We start from the raw sequence: 18,121 nt of genomic DNA, 5'->3' as shown, positions 1-18,121 counted from the left end.
TGGGACTAGAGATATCTCTGGAGTTTGTATGGTTGACCAGATATTTTTTCTGGTGTTATTTGTGTATTTTGGTTTCCTCACACGCTGTACGTTATTTCACTGGCATTTCTAAAGTGATCGTAGGAAAGGGTCCATCTGTACTTTCGTTTCTGTACCTGCTTATCCTGTACCATGTTGCTGAAGCCAAGGTAGAGTGAACCTCTCTGGCTAGTACGCTAGTCTACCACATGCTAACTCCAGCAGAAACAATGATCTCAGCCCTGAGGGGCAGCAAAAATATCCAGTGTCCCACTTTTTCATGGCTTCATCCACTCCAGTGACGTAAGAACCAGGGAAGTGACGTAGGGAGAAACTTGTTGGATGTTGTGACACAGCATCACTCCAAGTCTCTTTACAATGTTCAACTTTGAGTGACTTCCAGTGATGCAGATCATGAGATTGAGTCGCTGGAATTGTGTTGCATCGCTTGAAGGGAACCAGTTACTGTAACTAGTTACTAGGGATGTAACGATTACTCATAAGGCAGTTAAAAATCGATTCATAGGTATCACGGTTCACATCGATTCTCTGAAAATTGAATCGCAGTACTTTTGTTAAACAGCAGAGGGCGCCATCTATTTATCCTTCTCTTGTCCAGAAGCGTAGGCGCCAGGCGGAATCGCCTTCTACTCTTAAACATGTTCATAAATGATTCATTACCCCTTTAGCACCGAAAGAATATCTGTAGTATTACGTGAATATCTGTAAAAGTCACGTTTTTCTATTAGCTCTGTCTGCTAGCATAGCATCTCTTCTTCACTGCTAGAATAGCTGCATGCCAACCGAGCACTGGGTTACCAGCGCCCTCTGCTGGTCCAAACAAATATCTGATGTAGATACAGTGCAATGAAGTCCAATTGTTAAGGCACAAAATACATTTTCAGTTGCACTTTTAAAAAGAACTATTTCGCAGTTTTGCATTGTTTACTATATAACCAGAATTTAAATTAATAGACTTCTTCTTCATTCGTATTGTTCTTTTATTAATTTCATTCAGGATTTATTTTTAGTTAAATTGCATTGTTTTAAATAGTTTATCAAGGGATTCTTTTGACATTGAAAAAATAGTAAAGGAAAATTGTACAGTATTTTCTAGTTTTTTTCCCAAAAAAAAAATAAAGGAATATTTTTCAGTCATCTTTTGTCTACAGTCCCAATTTGTAAAATAAATTGTGAGAGAATCGCATCGGGAGTTGAGTGAATCGTTACATCCCTACCAGTTACTTTAACTCGTTACTGTAACTAGTTACTGTAGTAGAGACTTCTCTTGGCACCTGAAGTAAATGTTCTCATCTATGGATCAAATCCAGATCTGTACTTCTCTCAAACTTCTTCCTTCTCCGTTTGTTCTTTACCAACATTCAACAATGGAGCAGAAACAAGTTGTCCTGCTTTTCCTGGTTTTAAAGCTCTGGTTTGGGCCCTCACCAGTTCTCCTGATCACCCACAATGCCGTGCGTTCTACGTCATCTCTGATACTTCGATACGGGCGGCAGTAGCTCAGTCCGTAGAGACATGGGTTGGAAACCGGAAGGGGGCTGGTTCAAGTCCCAATGCGGACCAAAATACAGAAGTTGTTCTGGTAGCTGGAGAGGTGTCAGGGCACTGTCGAAGTGCCCTTGAGCAAGGCATCAAACCCCAACACTGCTCTGGTGCGCTCCCTTCATAGTGGAAGAAGCCCCACTCTGACAGCGCTCCATTGATGCGTGTTCACAGGTTCTGGTTGTGCATGTGTGTGATTCAGACCTGTGTGTGTGAGAAGCATGTCCCTAAAAATAACAGAGAGTAACATTAATAAAATAATTAAAATTTAAAAAAAAATAAATTAAAAATACTTCCTGTATTTGATCTGGTTGTGTTCACACTGAACATATTCACTGTACACTTTGACTGGAAACGCTCTGAGGAGGACAATCAGGACTATCTGTCGCTGTGAACAAACCCTTAGATTAAGTTCCATTAAACTGATTCAATAGAATCAGAAACATCTGTAGACTGAACTTCTTTTTGTGTTTATAGAGTGTGAATTTATGTTTCCTCCATTTACACACGTCTATAATAATCATATGTTAAATACTAGTTAGTACTGGAACTAGTGTGTTAGAGTAAATGTGTATTTTCTGTGATAGAATGGAGACTCTGACATTGATCTCGGTTATAATATATATATATACACACACAGTATATACAGTATATATAGTGTAAAACACACTCATGTCATTACATTTAGAGGAACATAATGAAACACGTACATTTACATTATTTAGTGTCACACAGCTGGTGATTTCCTTCATTTTTAATGTTTCTTTGTTTTAAGCTTGAGTCGTATCTGCTTTACAATGAGACAGGCTCAGCTAACTACTGCTGTTAGCTTGATTGAACCACTAAACAGGGTTCACACATTTTTCTATCATTTCTCCAAACCAGATGTGGTAAAATGTGTTTTTTTTTTTTTTTACTGCAGTAAAAGTTTAGATACTGTAACAAGTTCATGACACATGACGCTGAAGAGGAGGACATAACATTTATTTAATATTCATTTCACATAAAAAATAACTAAATGACCAATCAGAACCCATGAGAACACTAAGACAACATGTGGTTGTACAGTCAAACCAAGCAGAAGGTTTCACTGGATTTATAGTTGTAGCTCCGCCCCCTTTAGAGACTCACACCTGAGACCAATGTTCAATCAGGCCCTGGATGTATGGGACAGAAAACAAACACACACACACACACACACACACACACACACACACACACACACACACACACACACACACACACACAGGTTGTCACAATACTTTGGTAAAAGTTCCGTTTCAACTTCTTAATAAAAAATAAAATATGAAATAACATTAAAAAATGTAATGCATTCTTATACTTATTAAAATAAATTGCAAACTCAACAAGTCAAAAAAAAGGTGATGATACGTCCAAACCCAGACATCCCTGTATAACATTTAAACTGAAATATTATGATCAGAGGTTGACAGTTACATTGTAGACCACAGGTATCAAACTCAAGGCCCGGGGGCCAAATCCGGCCCTTTAGAGCATTAAAATCGGCCCATAAAACATTTGAAAAATGAGAGAAAGCATTAATCACTGCAAATTACTATAAAATGACAAATGTATACATTTATGGAAACTCCACTTGTAGGTTCATTAAAAAACGTTTTAAATAACTTAGACATGGAAGTGCAACATAGGAAACAATAACAGAGATATGGTTCTTTTTTCACAAATATACAGAACACTTAGGATCAAACTGTTATGTATTCGGCCACTGAGCAAAAATGAGTTTGGCTCACCTGTTGTAGACGATGTGCCAAAAAATACAGCACAGTCCTATTATATTTTATATCTCTGCTCAGTTACAGTCACCTGTAACACACTGTATACAGTTACAGTCACATGTAACACACTGTATACAGTTACAGTCACCTGTAACACACTGTATACAGTTACAGTCACATGTAACACACTGTATACAGTTACAGTCACCTGTAACACACTGTATATAGTTACAGTCACATGTAACACACTGTATACAGTTACAGTCACATGTAACACACTGTATACAGTTACAGTCACCTGTAACACACTGTATACAGTTACAGTCACATGTAACACACTGTATACAGTTACAGTCACATGTAACACACTGTATACAGTTACAGTCACATGTAACACACAGTATACAGTTACATCACATGTAACACACTGTATACAGTTACAGTCACATGTAACACACTGTATACAGTTACATCACATGTAACACACTGTATACAGTTACAGTCACCTGTAACACACTGTATACAGTTACAGTCACATGTAACACACAGTATACAGTTACATCACATGTAACACACTGTATACAGTTACAGTCACATGTAACACACAGTATACAGTTACAGTCACATGTAACACACTGTATACAGTTACAGTCACATGTAACACACAGTATACAGTTACATCACATGTAACACACTGTATATAGTTACAGTCACCTGTAACACACTGTATACAGTTACAGTCACATGTAACACACAGTATACAGTTACATCACATGTAACACACTGTATACAGTTACAGTCACATGTAACACACAGTATACAGTTACAGTCACATGTAACACACTGTATACAGTTACAGTCACATGTAACACACAGTATACAGTTACATCACATGTAACACACTGTATACAGTTACAGTCACATGTAACACACAGTATACAGTTACAGTCACATGTAACACACTGTATACAGTTACAGTCACATGTAACAAACTGTATACAGTTACAGTCACATGTAACACACAGTATACAGTTACAGTCACATGTAACACACAGTATACAGTTACAGTCACATGTAACACACTGTATACAGTTACAGTCACATGTAACACACAGTATACAGTTACAGTCACATGTAACACACTGTATACAGTTACAGTCACATGTAACACACAGTATACAGTTACATCACATGTAACACACTCTATACAGTTACAGTCACATGTAACAAACTGTATACAGTTACAGTCACATGTAACACACAGTATACAGTTACATCACATGTAACACACTGTATACAGTTACAGTCACATGTAACGCACAGTATACAGTTACAGTCACATGTAACACACTGTATACAGTTACAGTCACCTGTAGCACACTGTATACAGTTACAGTCACATGTAACACACTGTATACAGTTACAGTCACATGTAACACACTGTATACAGTTACAGTCACATGTAACACACTGTATACAGTTACAGTCACATGTAACACACTGTATACAGTTACAGTCACCTGTAGCACACTGTATACAGTTACAGTCACATGTAACACATTGTATACAGTTACAGTCACATGTTGCCAATTTAACCACATTCACGTTTCATCATGCCCATTATTTTCCAGTTTAAAATAATTGTTCTAATATTGACACTTTGAACCTTTTTTTTTAACCACTTTTTCTGTCCATTTTTCACCACTTCAATTTGCAATTTTTGACCAATTTCTGTGGTTTTTAAAATCCCATTTCACCACTTTTTCCAATATTTTTGGTCACTTTTAACTCATTTTATTAGTGATTAAAACCAGGATTTCCATCTTTAAGATGACTATAATAATAATAATAATAATAATAATAATAATAATAATAATAATAATAATAATAATAATAATAAATGTTCCTGGATAACAGTGGATATTATTCAGATGAATAATTAAATGTGGTTATCACAGATTCATAGAACAATGGACCATCATTTTACTGACTTTATGGATGGGCCCTAAAAGCTCTTATAGATGGTTCTGTCTCCACATGACTGTGGGTTGAAAAGGTTGAGAACCACTGAACTAAGTGACTAACAGGGTTAGAATGGAATCCAGTGGTTTTTTTTTGTTTATTTTTAATTGTGCAGACTGCAGCATTACAATGATTACTGTGGGTATTATTACTGTGGTTAATATAATTTCATATGAACTTGTGATGAACTCATCCTCACCCTCACCCCCCAGCTCTGCCACCTTTTGTCACCGACTTCCTGTGAAGTGTTGATTAATCGCCCTGAGACAAAACGGAGACGCTTTCTCTCTGGCACCAAACTTTGAATTATGACACTCTGTAAAACCTCAGGCACATACTGTACATCAGCTCAGATCAGGAAACTTCCTAATGTTACACCTGTAATCAACCGTATCCATGGAAACCCTGGAACAACTCTTTGATGTCAATTTTTAAAAAGGAACGGAAGACGATTAGGGCCAATTCAGAGGGAGAAAATAAATTTGGGCAAATCAAGATTAAAGTCTAAATGTTGAGATTAAAGTAAAAATATTGAAGATGATCTCAAAATACAATATTTTGACAAAAGTCTAAAGTTTGGATGGAGACTGTTTGGTAGTGTTGTAGTAGTCGAGACTGGTCTTGGTCTCGAGTCTATTTTCTTTTTAAAGTGGTGTTTTTTTTTGTGTCTTTAGACTCCAATTATATATTTGTATATAATATGTTCCCTACAATATAAACAGGTTCACAATATAACTATTTTTTATAGTTTCTGTTTCCACTGTATCCAGAATAATAATAATAATTCTCAACAAGAACTGTTGATTGATTTGTCACATGACTGATCCAGGGTTTGAGTTTGTTTTATTTAGTTTCACATCTTATTTCTTGGCAGAAATACTTTTAAACACTTGCTGTACATTCAGCTGATATAGAAATCTTGTTTTCAAATATGTAGAATTATTGTGAATTTATCAGTAGCAGTTTTTATATTTTAGCTAATTTTTTGCAGGCACCTTTTTTTCTCAATCAAATGTATTTAAAATAAACTAAAATTAAAGAGAGAATGTTATTTAACTGTTGAACATTGCCATATTTTTATTTATTTATATATTTTTTTAAATAAAAAAAAAATAAAATGTTTATGGTCTTGGTCTCAGATAGTGTGGTCTTGAACACAACACTGCTGTTTGGTCCTCGTCAGCTTCTGTAGATTTGACTTTATTAGAAAACCTTTAACTTTTATCACCATATTGTAGAGTTAAATTTTTTAAATTTGAAAATGAAAAGACTGTAATCTCAAAATTTTTACCTTATTCTTTACCTAATTTCAAATTTATTCTCGACATTTCAATTTAAATCTTAGCTTTTTGATTTTAATCTCAACATTTCAACTTTAATCTCAAAATTTCAACTTTAATCTTGAAATGTTTACTTTATTCTCGAAATTTCAAATGTATTCTCAAAATATTAATTTTATTCTAAAATGTTCTAATTTATTCTTAAAATTTCTCATTAATTCTCGACATTTCAACTTCAATCTCAAATATGTAATTTTATTCTCAAAATTTCAAATTTATTCTCAAAATTTCAAATTTATTCTCAAAATTTCAACTTTATTCTCAAAATTTCAACTTTATTCTCGACACTTTGCTTTTTGTTTTTTTCTCTACTTTTACAAAAGGTCAAAACAAACAAAGAAATATGGAAACACTTTTACACTTACAATGCACCATAGTAAATCTGTTTTTAAGCTAATCAAAATGATAAACTTGTTGTGGAGTTTATAAAAGTATAGTTTTGATCACTGCTGCTTCAAACGTTGGTAAAATAAAACATCTGTAAACTTTTTTGCTCTTTGGTTTGATTCGCTCCGTCAGATGTTCGGACTGTGGGCAGCGATCACATGACGTGTGATTAAATGCAGATGTTAATGTAAATATGTGAAAGCTCTGTGAATGTTTCTAACTACACAACCTGATCAAAGCCTCCAACACAGACTCACAAAAGCCTTTGATGTACGTTGGAATTATTCTGGGACGACTTTTCATTTCCCATTTTTTACGCTTTTGAGTTTTGATTACGACTACATGCTCTCTCCGATTGATGTGCAATTTTCAACGGCCTTTGTTGAGGAACAGAACAAACACATACAGTAGTTCATCCTTAAAATGGATTTCTACCACGTATTGTGTAACTCTGCCTTATGGATGAAATGGTATCACAGCGGGGCCATAAAAATCGATATGTGTTGTTGTTTTTGTCAGTTTTTAGCCATTATGTGTGTTTTTGTTCTTGTGTGTTATTTTCTGTTATTTTATGCTTTTTTGTTGTTGATTCGTGCGTTTTTGTCACTTTCTCTATTTATGTCGTTTTTTTTTGTATTTTCCTGTAATTTTGTGCATTTTTGTTGACAGTTTGTGTGTCTTTGGGTTTTTGTTGTCATTTTGTTTAAATGGTTGTTGTGTTTGTCTTTGTGGTTATTTTGTGTATTTTTAGAATTTTTTTGTCTGTTTCTTGTGCTTTTTGCATTTTGCTGTGGTTTTGTGTGTTTTGGGAGTTATTTTGTGCATTATATTGGACTTTATATTTTTTCCAACTTCTTGAAATTACATTTTTGGGGGCCGCACATACTGTTTGGCTTTTGGATATCAGAGGTTTATTATTTCATGTACATTGGCACTCCAGCAGTGTTGATACGGCATGTGTTTGTGCACGTATTTGTGTGTGTGTGTGTGTGTGTGTGTTAATGGACACACGATCGCCGTCTCATTTTTGGCCCGTGGTCGCCCGTTTTCGCCCGTTTCCTGCAAGCGATGGTGAAACTTGAGAGACCCCTAAAATACTGTGCAGTAATTGGAATTGCTTTATCTTCGTTCTCATCAATTAATGTGCAATTTTCCATTTAATCACTATCACGCTCGCTGCATTTGCAATTAAAATGAGGTCTGATAATAACGGAGAAGATGCCTTTCAGCTGATAGCGTTTGGAATGAGAACACAAAGACACAATCAGTCAGTCAGTAGTACACAACAACACACACACACACACACACACACACACACACACACACACACCACACACACACACACACACACACACACACACACACACACAGACACACACACACACACACACACACACACACACCCTGCTATAATAAAACATGCAGATTTGCAACTAATTGGAAACCAAACCCAGTGTTTAACACGGGAACGTTGGCACATTTTGGACGTCATTTAAAAGTTTCATCTCTGGTTCCTTTAGACCAATGGTTCTTAAACTTTTTATGGTTTGAGTCCGACTCTAACATTTTGCTTAGAAAACTATTTAAAAATATGTATAGATCATAATGATGGAATGAATGAGTGATAACACACATTTTAAAGAATCTCATTTAGTATAAAACAGTATTTAGTGTCTCCTGAATAGATTTATTTCTATAGTTTTTATTATTTCCATACATCTCATGCCTAGTGTGGGACCAAGACTGACTTTAGTATTTTCAGTTCATGTTTTAATCAATATCATTTCCATCACACGTGTTAAACCCGTGGCCAGGGGGCCAAATCTCACCCTTTAGAGCATCCAACTTGGCCTGCAAGAGAAAGTAAAAATGACAGAATATCATTGTGTAAATGAAACTCAACATTATTTGCAGGTGCTCACAATTTTCCCGATGCTTATATCACATAAACCAGTGGAAAAACTCAAAATTCTTACAAAATCTTTCAATTTTCCACAAATTTTGATGTAATATTTCCCTTATTTAAATCAAAATGTGTTACATAATTTAGGAACATTAAAGTGTAGATCCTATTGGAACTGATATCTATCACTTATTGGTGGATATGGTCAGTTTCTAACATGTTTAGTATTTTATGTATATGTAGAAATTTAAACTAGGAACAATAATGTTGAAATTACTCGTTTTCCAACATAAAATCTGTGGCCCACTAGAGATGAAACGTCTGTATTTGGCCCCTGAACTAAAATGAGTTTGATGATTTACATCATCATTATAATGATTATCATTTTTAACTTAAAATAAACATGACAAAACCCCACAGAGGACACGTTTTATTTTATTTTTAGTTTCATCCAACAACAACAACAACAACAACAACAACAACAACAACAACAACAACAACAACAACAACAACAACAACAACAACAACAACTGGGACTTTTTTACACAGTCTCATTAATCTGTTCTAAAAACCCTCAACTTTCAGTTAGGAAATGTTTATGTGTTGCCTATAAGGTTGGGTTCCAAATAGGAACGGAGTACGGGGATGCATTTACGCCGTCTCAGGGTCCTAGTGCCAGCCTCCCGATGAAGTCTAGTACGTTTACCGAGGTACATGTGAATTTAATAAGTCTGTGTGTGTTTAATAAGTCTGTGTGTGTTTAATAAGTCCGTGTGTGTTTAATAATAAGTCTGTGTGTGTTTAATAAGTCTGTGTGTGTTTAATAAGTCTGTGTGTGTTTAATAAGTCTGTGTGTGTTTAATAAGTCTGTGTGTGTTTAATAAGTCTGTGTGTGTTTAATAAGTCTGTGTGTGTTTAATAAATCTGTGTGTGTTTAATAAATCTGTGTGTGTTTAATAAATCTGTGTGTGTGTGTTTAATAAATCTGTGTGTGTTTAATAAGTCTGTGTGTGTTTAATAAATCTGTGTGTGTGTTTAATAAATCTGTGTGTGTGTTTAATAAATCTGTGTGTGTTTAATAAATCTGTGTGTGTGTTTAATAAATCTGTGTGTGTTTAATAAATCTGTGTGTGTGTTTAATAAATCTGTGTGTGTGTTTAATAAATCTGTGTGTGTGTTTAATAAATCTGTGTGTGTGTTTAATAAGTCTGTGTGTGTTTAATAAGTCTGTGTGTGTTTAATAAGTCTGTGTGTGTGTTTAATAAATCTGTGTGTGTTTAATAAGTCAGTGTGTGTTTAATAAGTCTGTGTGTGTTTAATAAGTCTGTGTGTGTTTAATAAGTCTGTGTGTGTGTTTAATAAATCTGTGTGTGTTTAATAAGTCAGTGTGTGTTTAATAAGTCTCTGTGTGTTTAATAAGTCTGTGTGTGTTTAATAAGTCTGTGTGTTTAATAAGTCTGTGTGTGTTTAATAAGTCTGTGTGTGTTTAATAAATCTGTGTGTGTTTAATAAGTGTGTGTGTTTAATAAGTCTCTGTGTGTTTAATAAGTCTGTGTGTGTTTAATAAGTCTGTGTGTTTAATAAGTCTGTGTGTGTTTAATAAGTCTGTGTGTTTAATAAGTCTGTGTGTGTTTAATAAGTCTGTGTGTGTCTGTGTTAAAGTCTACATGTTTATGTCTCTGTCCATCCACTCTTTTCATTATATTCATGTCTTTTAAGTCTTTTATTACATAGTCTAGGGTTGAGTCCAGGCCGCCGCCATCTTGGATTATCGTCACCTGCGCGTCATTGCTGAAAGTCGCACAAGTGCAGAACAACTAAAATGAACTTAATCTTTCTCAACTAGAACAAATTGATTTGTCACATGACTGTTCCAGGGTTTGTCTTATTTAGTTTCACATCTACCTGTAGATCTATGTTTTTTACACTGATGACAACTTGTTTGTAGTTTTATTTCAGAAAGTTTCACTTTTACAGTTACAGTTGGAAACCTTTGTTAATTGAATACTGTAGTTACAGTACAGCAACCAAAAATAACCTTTTTCAAATTAAATCTGACCTGTTGACTTGCGCAACTCAAAGAATTGAAATTGAGAATCATTTAGAACAGAAATGGAAATTGAGAATCAGACTTAAAATCAGAATCGTTAAAATCCAAACGATGCCCAACCCTAGTTGCCTAGCAACAGCCTAGTTTCCCTTCCAGTCGTTGACCTATTTGTTTTATGATGAATGATTAAATAAACCTGCGATGGACTGGCGCCCTGTCCCTGGTGTAGCCCCGCCCAGCGCCCAATGAGAGCTGGAGATTGGCACCGGCAGACCCCCGTGGCCCTAAACAGGAAGTGGGTCTGAAAGTGGATGTATGGATGGATTAAATAAACAAATCATAATCTCTTGTAGCTCAATACTGTTGACTATTAAAATGTGCTGTTAGATAAAAGATATTTAACTACACGACCTCTTGTGTGACATCACTTTGGCCAAAAGCGTCTGATAAATGAAGTTGTAGAATTATAAATCACACTATGAATTATTATTATTATCCTAGAAATCGTGCTGCACAGCGCTGCCCTCTGCGTAAGGCTGGACAGTGTTGTTGGAGGTTATAAAGTGTGCTTGGTTTTCATCAGTTCTGGTTCAAACTTTGGTAAAATAAAACATGTCTAAACTTTATTCATGTGAGTGATTCTGCGTTTAGCGTGATTAGCATCAGCAGGAGTTTTTGGAGCTGGAAGCAGGAGTTCTGCATAATGTTGCTATAAAAACCTTCTATCTCAGCACAAACTGGATCATTATTGTCCCATTAGGACTCCTTCCTAATAATTCTTTTAACAGTAGATTTTAGTCTGCGACTCATTTAGCAAAGCGTTGATGTGATTTCCTATTGTGGAATAGTTTTATATCTTTATGGTAGTTTGTACAGTTTCATGGTAGAGTTTCTGAGTTGATGGTTCTGTAATGAAGTGATGAGATCTGACCTCTTCATACTCAGATTACTCCACGTTTTCTTGATTCTAGAAATGACAATATGGTGGAAAAGCTGAGTCTCCTCTGAACATCCATCCATGGAGGTTTCTCATCATCCTTTGCTTTTTCACTTAAATCCATTGGTATTTTTAATCTCTCTCTCTCTCTTAGACTTTAGTCTCTCTTTCTCTTTTCCTCGTGTGTAACGAGTTTGTCTAAACAAAGCAGCATCTTTAATGATTCCGTCACATGTGATTAAAATGACCGTAATGACATGATACTACGATAACAAACAACTCATTAGCTTTCAGAAACTTCTCAGATAGAGCAAATATTAGTGGTCTTTAAAATCGATTTGCCAATATATCGCGATATTTCACCGTGCAATTACAGTATTAATCCAAAAAATACCCAAATCAATTTTCTTAATCATGTTTTTCAATGAAAAAAACATTTAATGTCGCTAACATCTGCATATATATATATATATATATATATATATATATATATATATATAGTCCTCTATGACTTTTTTTTAATAAAACATATTTTGGGCACTTTTACTTTTAAAAAAGTAATAATTTAAGAACAGAATCAGAATCTGTTGTAGAAGCAAAATGTAATTTCAAACTTTGATAAACAAACCACTTGTTTTTGATATTTGTTCTTGAATTACAGTTCGTTATTTACTTAAAAAGAAAATGAAATAAAATGTATTTCATACCATTTTGTACTTGTAAAGGTTACATTTGTGAATATTGATATTACAATATGTACATCGTATTGCAGACGTAGGCAACTGGCGGCCCAGGGGCCACATGCGGCCCTCACTTTAATTTTGTGTGGCCCCCAAAGCAAACACACAAAATGCAACATTAACGAAAAACACACAAGGTGACAACAATAGACAAAATTAATCCACAAACACACAAAACAAAAAAGAAATCAGAGAAAATTATACAAAACGGTAAATGGACTTGATTTATATAGAGCTTTATCACCACTGAAACAGTCTCAGAGCGCTTTACATATCAACTCATTCACTCAATCACGCCATGCAAGGCGCTAGTCGACCACTGGGAGCAACTTAGGGTTCAGTGTCTTGCCCAAGGACACTTCTACACATAGTCAGGTACTGGGATCGAACCCCCAACCTCTCGATCAGAAGACGACCCTCTACCACCTGAGCCACGGTCAGGTGGGAGGTTGTCAAATGACAATAAAACTTCACAAAACAATAACAACATAAAATGACTCCAAAACCAACAACAATAATACACAAAACAATCTCACAAAACTACAGACAAAAACAAAACAAAAAACAAAAAACAAATTACAGACAAAACACACAAAGCTTTTGTTCTTTTGTGTATTTTTCTACATGTCAATAATGTGACCCTCGGAATAAACAATCACGTTTATTTGCACAGTTGTCCACGTCCGTCGTATTGTTTAGTATTAGTATATATCTTATTGTGACATGCACATTGTGATTGTATCGTTAGATTAATGATTATGTACAGCTCTATATGATGCACATTATATATGGCTGTACCTGTAACTTCTATCACAATGAGGGCAACAAAAATGTGATTGTCTGCTCCAAGGGACCACATTATCATCATTTATGTTAGCATTTAGAAGAATGAATACAGGAAAGAAGAAATGGTTTTGTCTTTGTCGTCCTTTTATGTGGGATTTCTTGTTTTTATATATATATATATATATAGTTTTTAGACATTTTGTGTGTTTTTGAATTTATTTTTTTGGCAATATGGCAGATTTTTGTTGCCTTTGTGTTTTTCCAAGTCATGTCTGTTTTTTTTTTGTCATTTTGTGAATTTTTCTGTCATTTTAGGAAATTTCATTAGCATTTTGTGTCTTTGAAGTCCCTTTGTATTTGTTGCTGTTTTTGTCGTGATTTTATTTAGTGTGTCTTTGTTGACATTTTGCTGTCGTTCTTTGTGTTTCTGGAGTTTTGTGAGTTATTATAACACAATTTTGTTTTGGGGGCCACACAATATTAGACGGAGGGCCGCGTGTGGCCCCCGGGCTGCCAGTTGCTTATGGCTGATATATTGTTTAAAAGTGGAGACATTTAGATTTTTGTAATAAGATCAAATCTTTAATGACGTTCAACATGACATTCATCACAACCACCTGTGTGCTTCCCTCCAGCCACATTTAAGGGTCCCCCCCCATGTTAGGCACATACAGTAGGTTATATGGAGCTTAGGGCTGGGGTCCAGCTGTGCTGCAGTAGCGGTCGGGGGTCCAGAAGTGTGCATGTGTGTGTAAAACAGTACTGAACCAATTAGCTCTGTCAGTGGGGGTAGGGGTGGGGGTGGGGGGTTCCACAGGGTACGGCCCTCAACCCTGTGGGGTCCCGGCCAATAGCAATTAGCCCAGCAACAAGGGTCCTAATTAGGCCTTTTTGATTGGTTGGGTTACAGCAGCCTCACACAACCAAGGTGACTCGACCACAACGCAGCACTTTGAAGGCGGCGCTAATTAGCAAAACTAGCGTAGCCGCCTGCAATTGGTAAACAAGTGTTTTTATGAAGCTGCTGCTGCAAAAAATAGTGAGGATGCATTGGTATCCTCACTATTGTATTCGTTCCCCTTTATTATTATTCTTCTACTATGTTATTCTTCTTCCGTATCCTCAAACTCCTCCCACAATTTTCAACCAATTTCAACAATTAAGGTATCAAACTCTTCAGAAAATTCTGCACTTCTCTGCTATATCTCAGTGTTTTGAAAACTTTTCAACTTTTTGAGTTATTTCTCGTGGAACTTTTTGCTCTCTTCCACTTACAATGAAAGTTCAAACCTTTTTGACCCTCTCGTGCACTTTGACCCTCTTCATCGTCGGCCATTTTGAAACTGATCCAAACCATTCAACTGTTTCAACCTTTTCAAACATTTCAAACTTTTTCAAACTTTTCAACCTTTTTTAACCTCTTCAACCTTTTCAACCTTTTTCAAACTTTTCAAACTTTTTCAAACTTTTCAACCTTTTTCAACCTTTTTCAACCTTTTCAAACTCTTTCAACCTTTTTTTTTGACCTTTTTCAACCTTTTTTAAACCTTTAAACTAACTTTTCAACTAATGCTTCAGCTGTTTGTTCACTTTCAGCTCATACTGGGAATTTACTTATACTAGTATATAAACTGGTTTTAGCTCCGGCAAAGAACATTTTTTTTAAATGAAATAATTTATTAACTGTAGCATTTCAGTCCAAATAAATGTGACATCGCACAACTTTGAACCAAGCTGCAGCTACGTAGCAAGTATGAGCTCTGTCTGTCCCTGTCTGTCCCTGTCTGTCCTTGTCTGTCCTTGTCTGTCCCTGTCTGTCCTTGTCTGTCCCTGTCTGTCCCTGTCTGTCCTTGTCTGTCCTTGTCTGTCCCTGTCTGTCCCTGTCTGTCCTTGTCTGTCCCTGTCTGTCCTTGTCTGTCCCTGTCTGTCCCTGTCTGTCCTTGTCTGTCCCTGTCTGTCCTTGTCTGTCCCTGTCTGTCCCTGTCTGTCCTTGTCTGTCCCTGTGTGTCCCTGTCTGTCCTTGTCTGTCCTTGTCTGTCCCTGTCTGTCCTTGTCTGTCCCTGTCTGTCCCTGTCTGTCCCTGTCTGTCCTTGTCTGTCCCTGTCTGTCCCTGTCTGTCCCTGAGCACCAGAGATACAGTATTTGAGACACAGACAGACAGAGATTCCTTGTTTTTATAGATAGATGTTACACACATTGCAGTTGGCACAACTCACAAGATGTTTTTTTCTTTTGCCCCCCGGTAAGAATCCCTATGGGTTTATCATGTGTTATTGATCACAGCACCACCTGCTGGCTACTGTTGTTATAAGATACTTCATGGATTCCTAATCCTTATTTACCTACTTCCTGCTTTGTGTTTCTCTCCAGTCTCAATGTGAAGCTGTCCCATGATGCAACATGTTTCTCCAGCACCTACAGTGACAATGATGGCCACTCAGAGCGTTCCTCCACCATCGTATCAGGAGAGCCAACAGGTACGAGCAATCAGCAAATCAGCAACGAGAAGTGGGGTCACATGTTGGTCACATGTAGAGATGGTACCTTTCACATTGGAAACAATACTCGATACCTGTGAATCAGTATCAATGGTACCAATATTGGGTACTTTTGTGTGTGTTTGTGCTGTAATAAACTGTTCCAATTTACAATATTTATTTCTCATAATAATAATAATAATAATAATAATAACAACGCTGCATTAGCTTAGCATTTGCATAAATTAGCATTAACATTAGCATTAGTTAGCATTAACATTGATAAAATTTAGCATTAGCTTGCATTGACATTAGCTAGCATTAGCTTAAGCAATCATTGTCAGTGTCCTTTCAGATCATTTCAACACATGTGCGTAGACTACGTCACTTCCTTCTCTCATATTCTTTAAGACAGAGCTGCTGGGACGTGATATTAGAAAGTAAACTGACCATACGACGTTTGTTAAATATTTTATTAGTACATATTTAAATACGTGACTGTTTTGTGGTGTTTTTAATTGTTAATTAAAACAAATGGATAAAAACACAATACACAACATTGAGAATCAAAAACCAAACAGCAAATAAGATAATATTCAAAAATGATCGGAATTCACTCAAAACATAAATTTATAATTCTTTTTAAATAGCAGGTTTTCAACATTTTAAATAATACACAAACTACCGACTGGATGGAGACACGTTTATGCATGCGTTAAAAGGATCTGAAAGGATCCGGTCCGTGAAAGGATTAGGCACTGACAAGCATTATCATTAGCTAGCATTAGCACTAACCTAGCATTTGTTCTAATCTTGCATTAGCATTAGCCTAGCATTACCACTAACCTAGCAATAGCATTAAAATTAGCCTAACAGTAGCAATAACCTCACAATAACATTGGCCTAATATTAATATTAACCTATAGCATTAACATTAGCCAAGCAATAGCATTAACCTAATATTAACTTAGCATTAGTCTAGCATTAGCACTAACTTAGCATTAGCATTCACCTAGCATTAGCAACAATTGTTTCACAAATTTCTTCATTCTTTTTTTAAATAATGCACTAATTTAACAACAGCTCTATGTGAGAGGATCTATATTGACAGTATTTGTGTGCATAGGTGAAAAATGAAAGCTGAGTCAGCGTTCCTCTGTTACCCATTTTTGGCCAAAATAACTGAGTTTTTGTTTGGTGCGACTGGTAGTGCCAGAGCTTAGTTGGTTCTGATCCTGTTTATTAGGAATCCACAAAAAAAAAAAAAAAAAAATGAAGCAATTTGGTCGTAAACCTAAAAAGCAACAAATTTGGTTCCCATCCTTAGTCACATGACAAGTGGTCAGACTGGAATAAATACAAAAATGGAAAGATTTAGCATTAAATACAGTCCCTACACTCTAACACACACATATAGATATAAATATAAAACACATATGATGTCCTAATTACTAATTAGTCTAATGTGACACTCAGACACGTTATAAGGTCATAAAATCCTCCTCATTATTAAGAAGCTGGTGCAGATCACGTCTCTGTAGGTTCGTTTAAATGAATTCCTCTACGTTTGACTCGTACGCTGTAATTAAGACGTAATACACGCTGTATGTCAGAGCAGGAGAATGAGAGGTCCGCCCCCCCGCCTGCTGGGGGGGGCGGACCTCAGCACAACACGTGCTCCCTCCCGTAGGTCGCCGTGATAATTGGAACATCATTTTTAATAATTTTTTTACTACTGTAGCAGCGTGTGAGGTGGAGCGGGTTCATCCGATGACCTAACCCTGCGACTCTCTCTACCCCCGCCCGCAGGATTAGTGCCAGGGGAGACACAGCCGCTCACTCGGCAAATGCAAATGAGAGCTAGTTAAGTGTGAAGGAGCTAATTTATTTCCCATTTGGTGTTGGGATTAAGACTTGAAGCCCTCCACCCTCACGGCACCAGAAAAAAAAAAAAAAAAAAGAAGGGTAAAGGGGGGTTGGGATGATATCATCATCTAGACTCAGTGAGAGCTCACAGTGAACTGAAGGAGGAGAGGAATCAGAGACATTACTTGGTTTTTGCTCATTTCATAACAAATAAAAAAGATTCCGATGGAAATGATGATAAAACGGTGCATATGTCCATGACACAATCTAAAAAC

The 18,121-nt window shown here is 36.1% G+C and overlaps 1 protein-coding gene across 1 annotated transcript in view; it reads left to right on the top strand.

Annotated features, from left to right (window-relative positions):
• LOC114475310 (homeobox protein PKNOX2-like) overlaps positions 1–18,121 on the top strand; it is a 126,634-nt gene that overhangs the window by 65,342 nt on the left and 43,171 nt on the right. The window contains 1 exon segment of the mRNA XM_028466001.1: positions 15,874–15,980. Within this exon segment, the coding sequence (XP_028321802.1) occupies positions 15,894–15,980 (87 nt within the window). The 5' untranslated portion in view covers positions 15,874–15,893.

Source organism: Gouania willdenowi, chromosome 14 (genome assembly GCF_900634775.1).
Source record: "Gouania willdenowi chromosome 14, fGouWil2.1, whole genome shotgun sequence".
Lineage (NCBI taxonomy): Eukaryota > Metazoa > Chordata > Actinopteri > Blenniiformes > Gobiesocidae > Gouania > Gouania willdenowi.
Note: the sequence above shows the minus strand (reverse complement) of the source record. Positions and strands in the feature narration are given on the sequence as shown.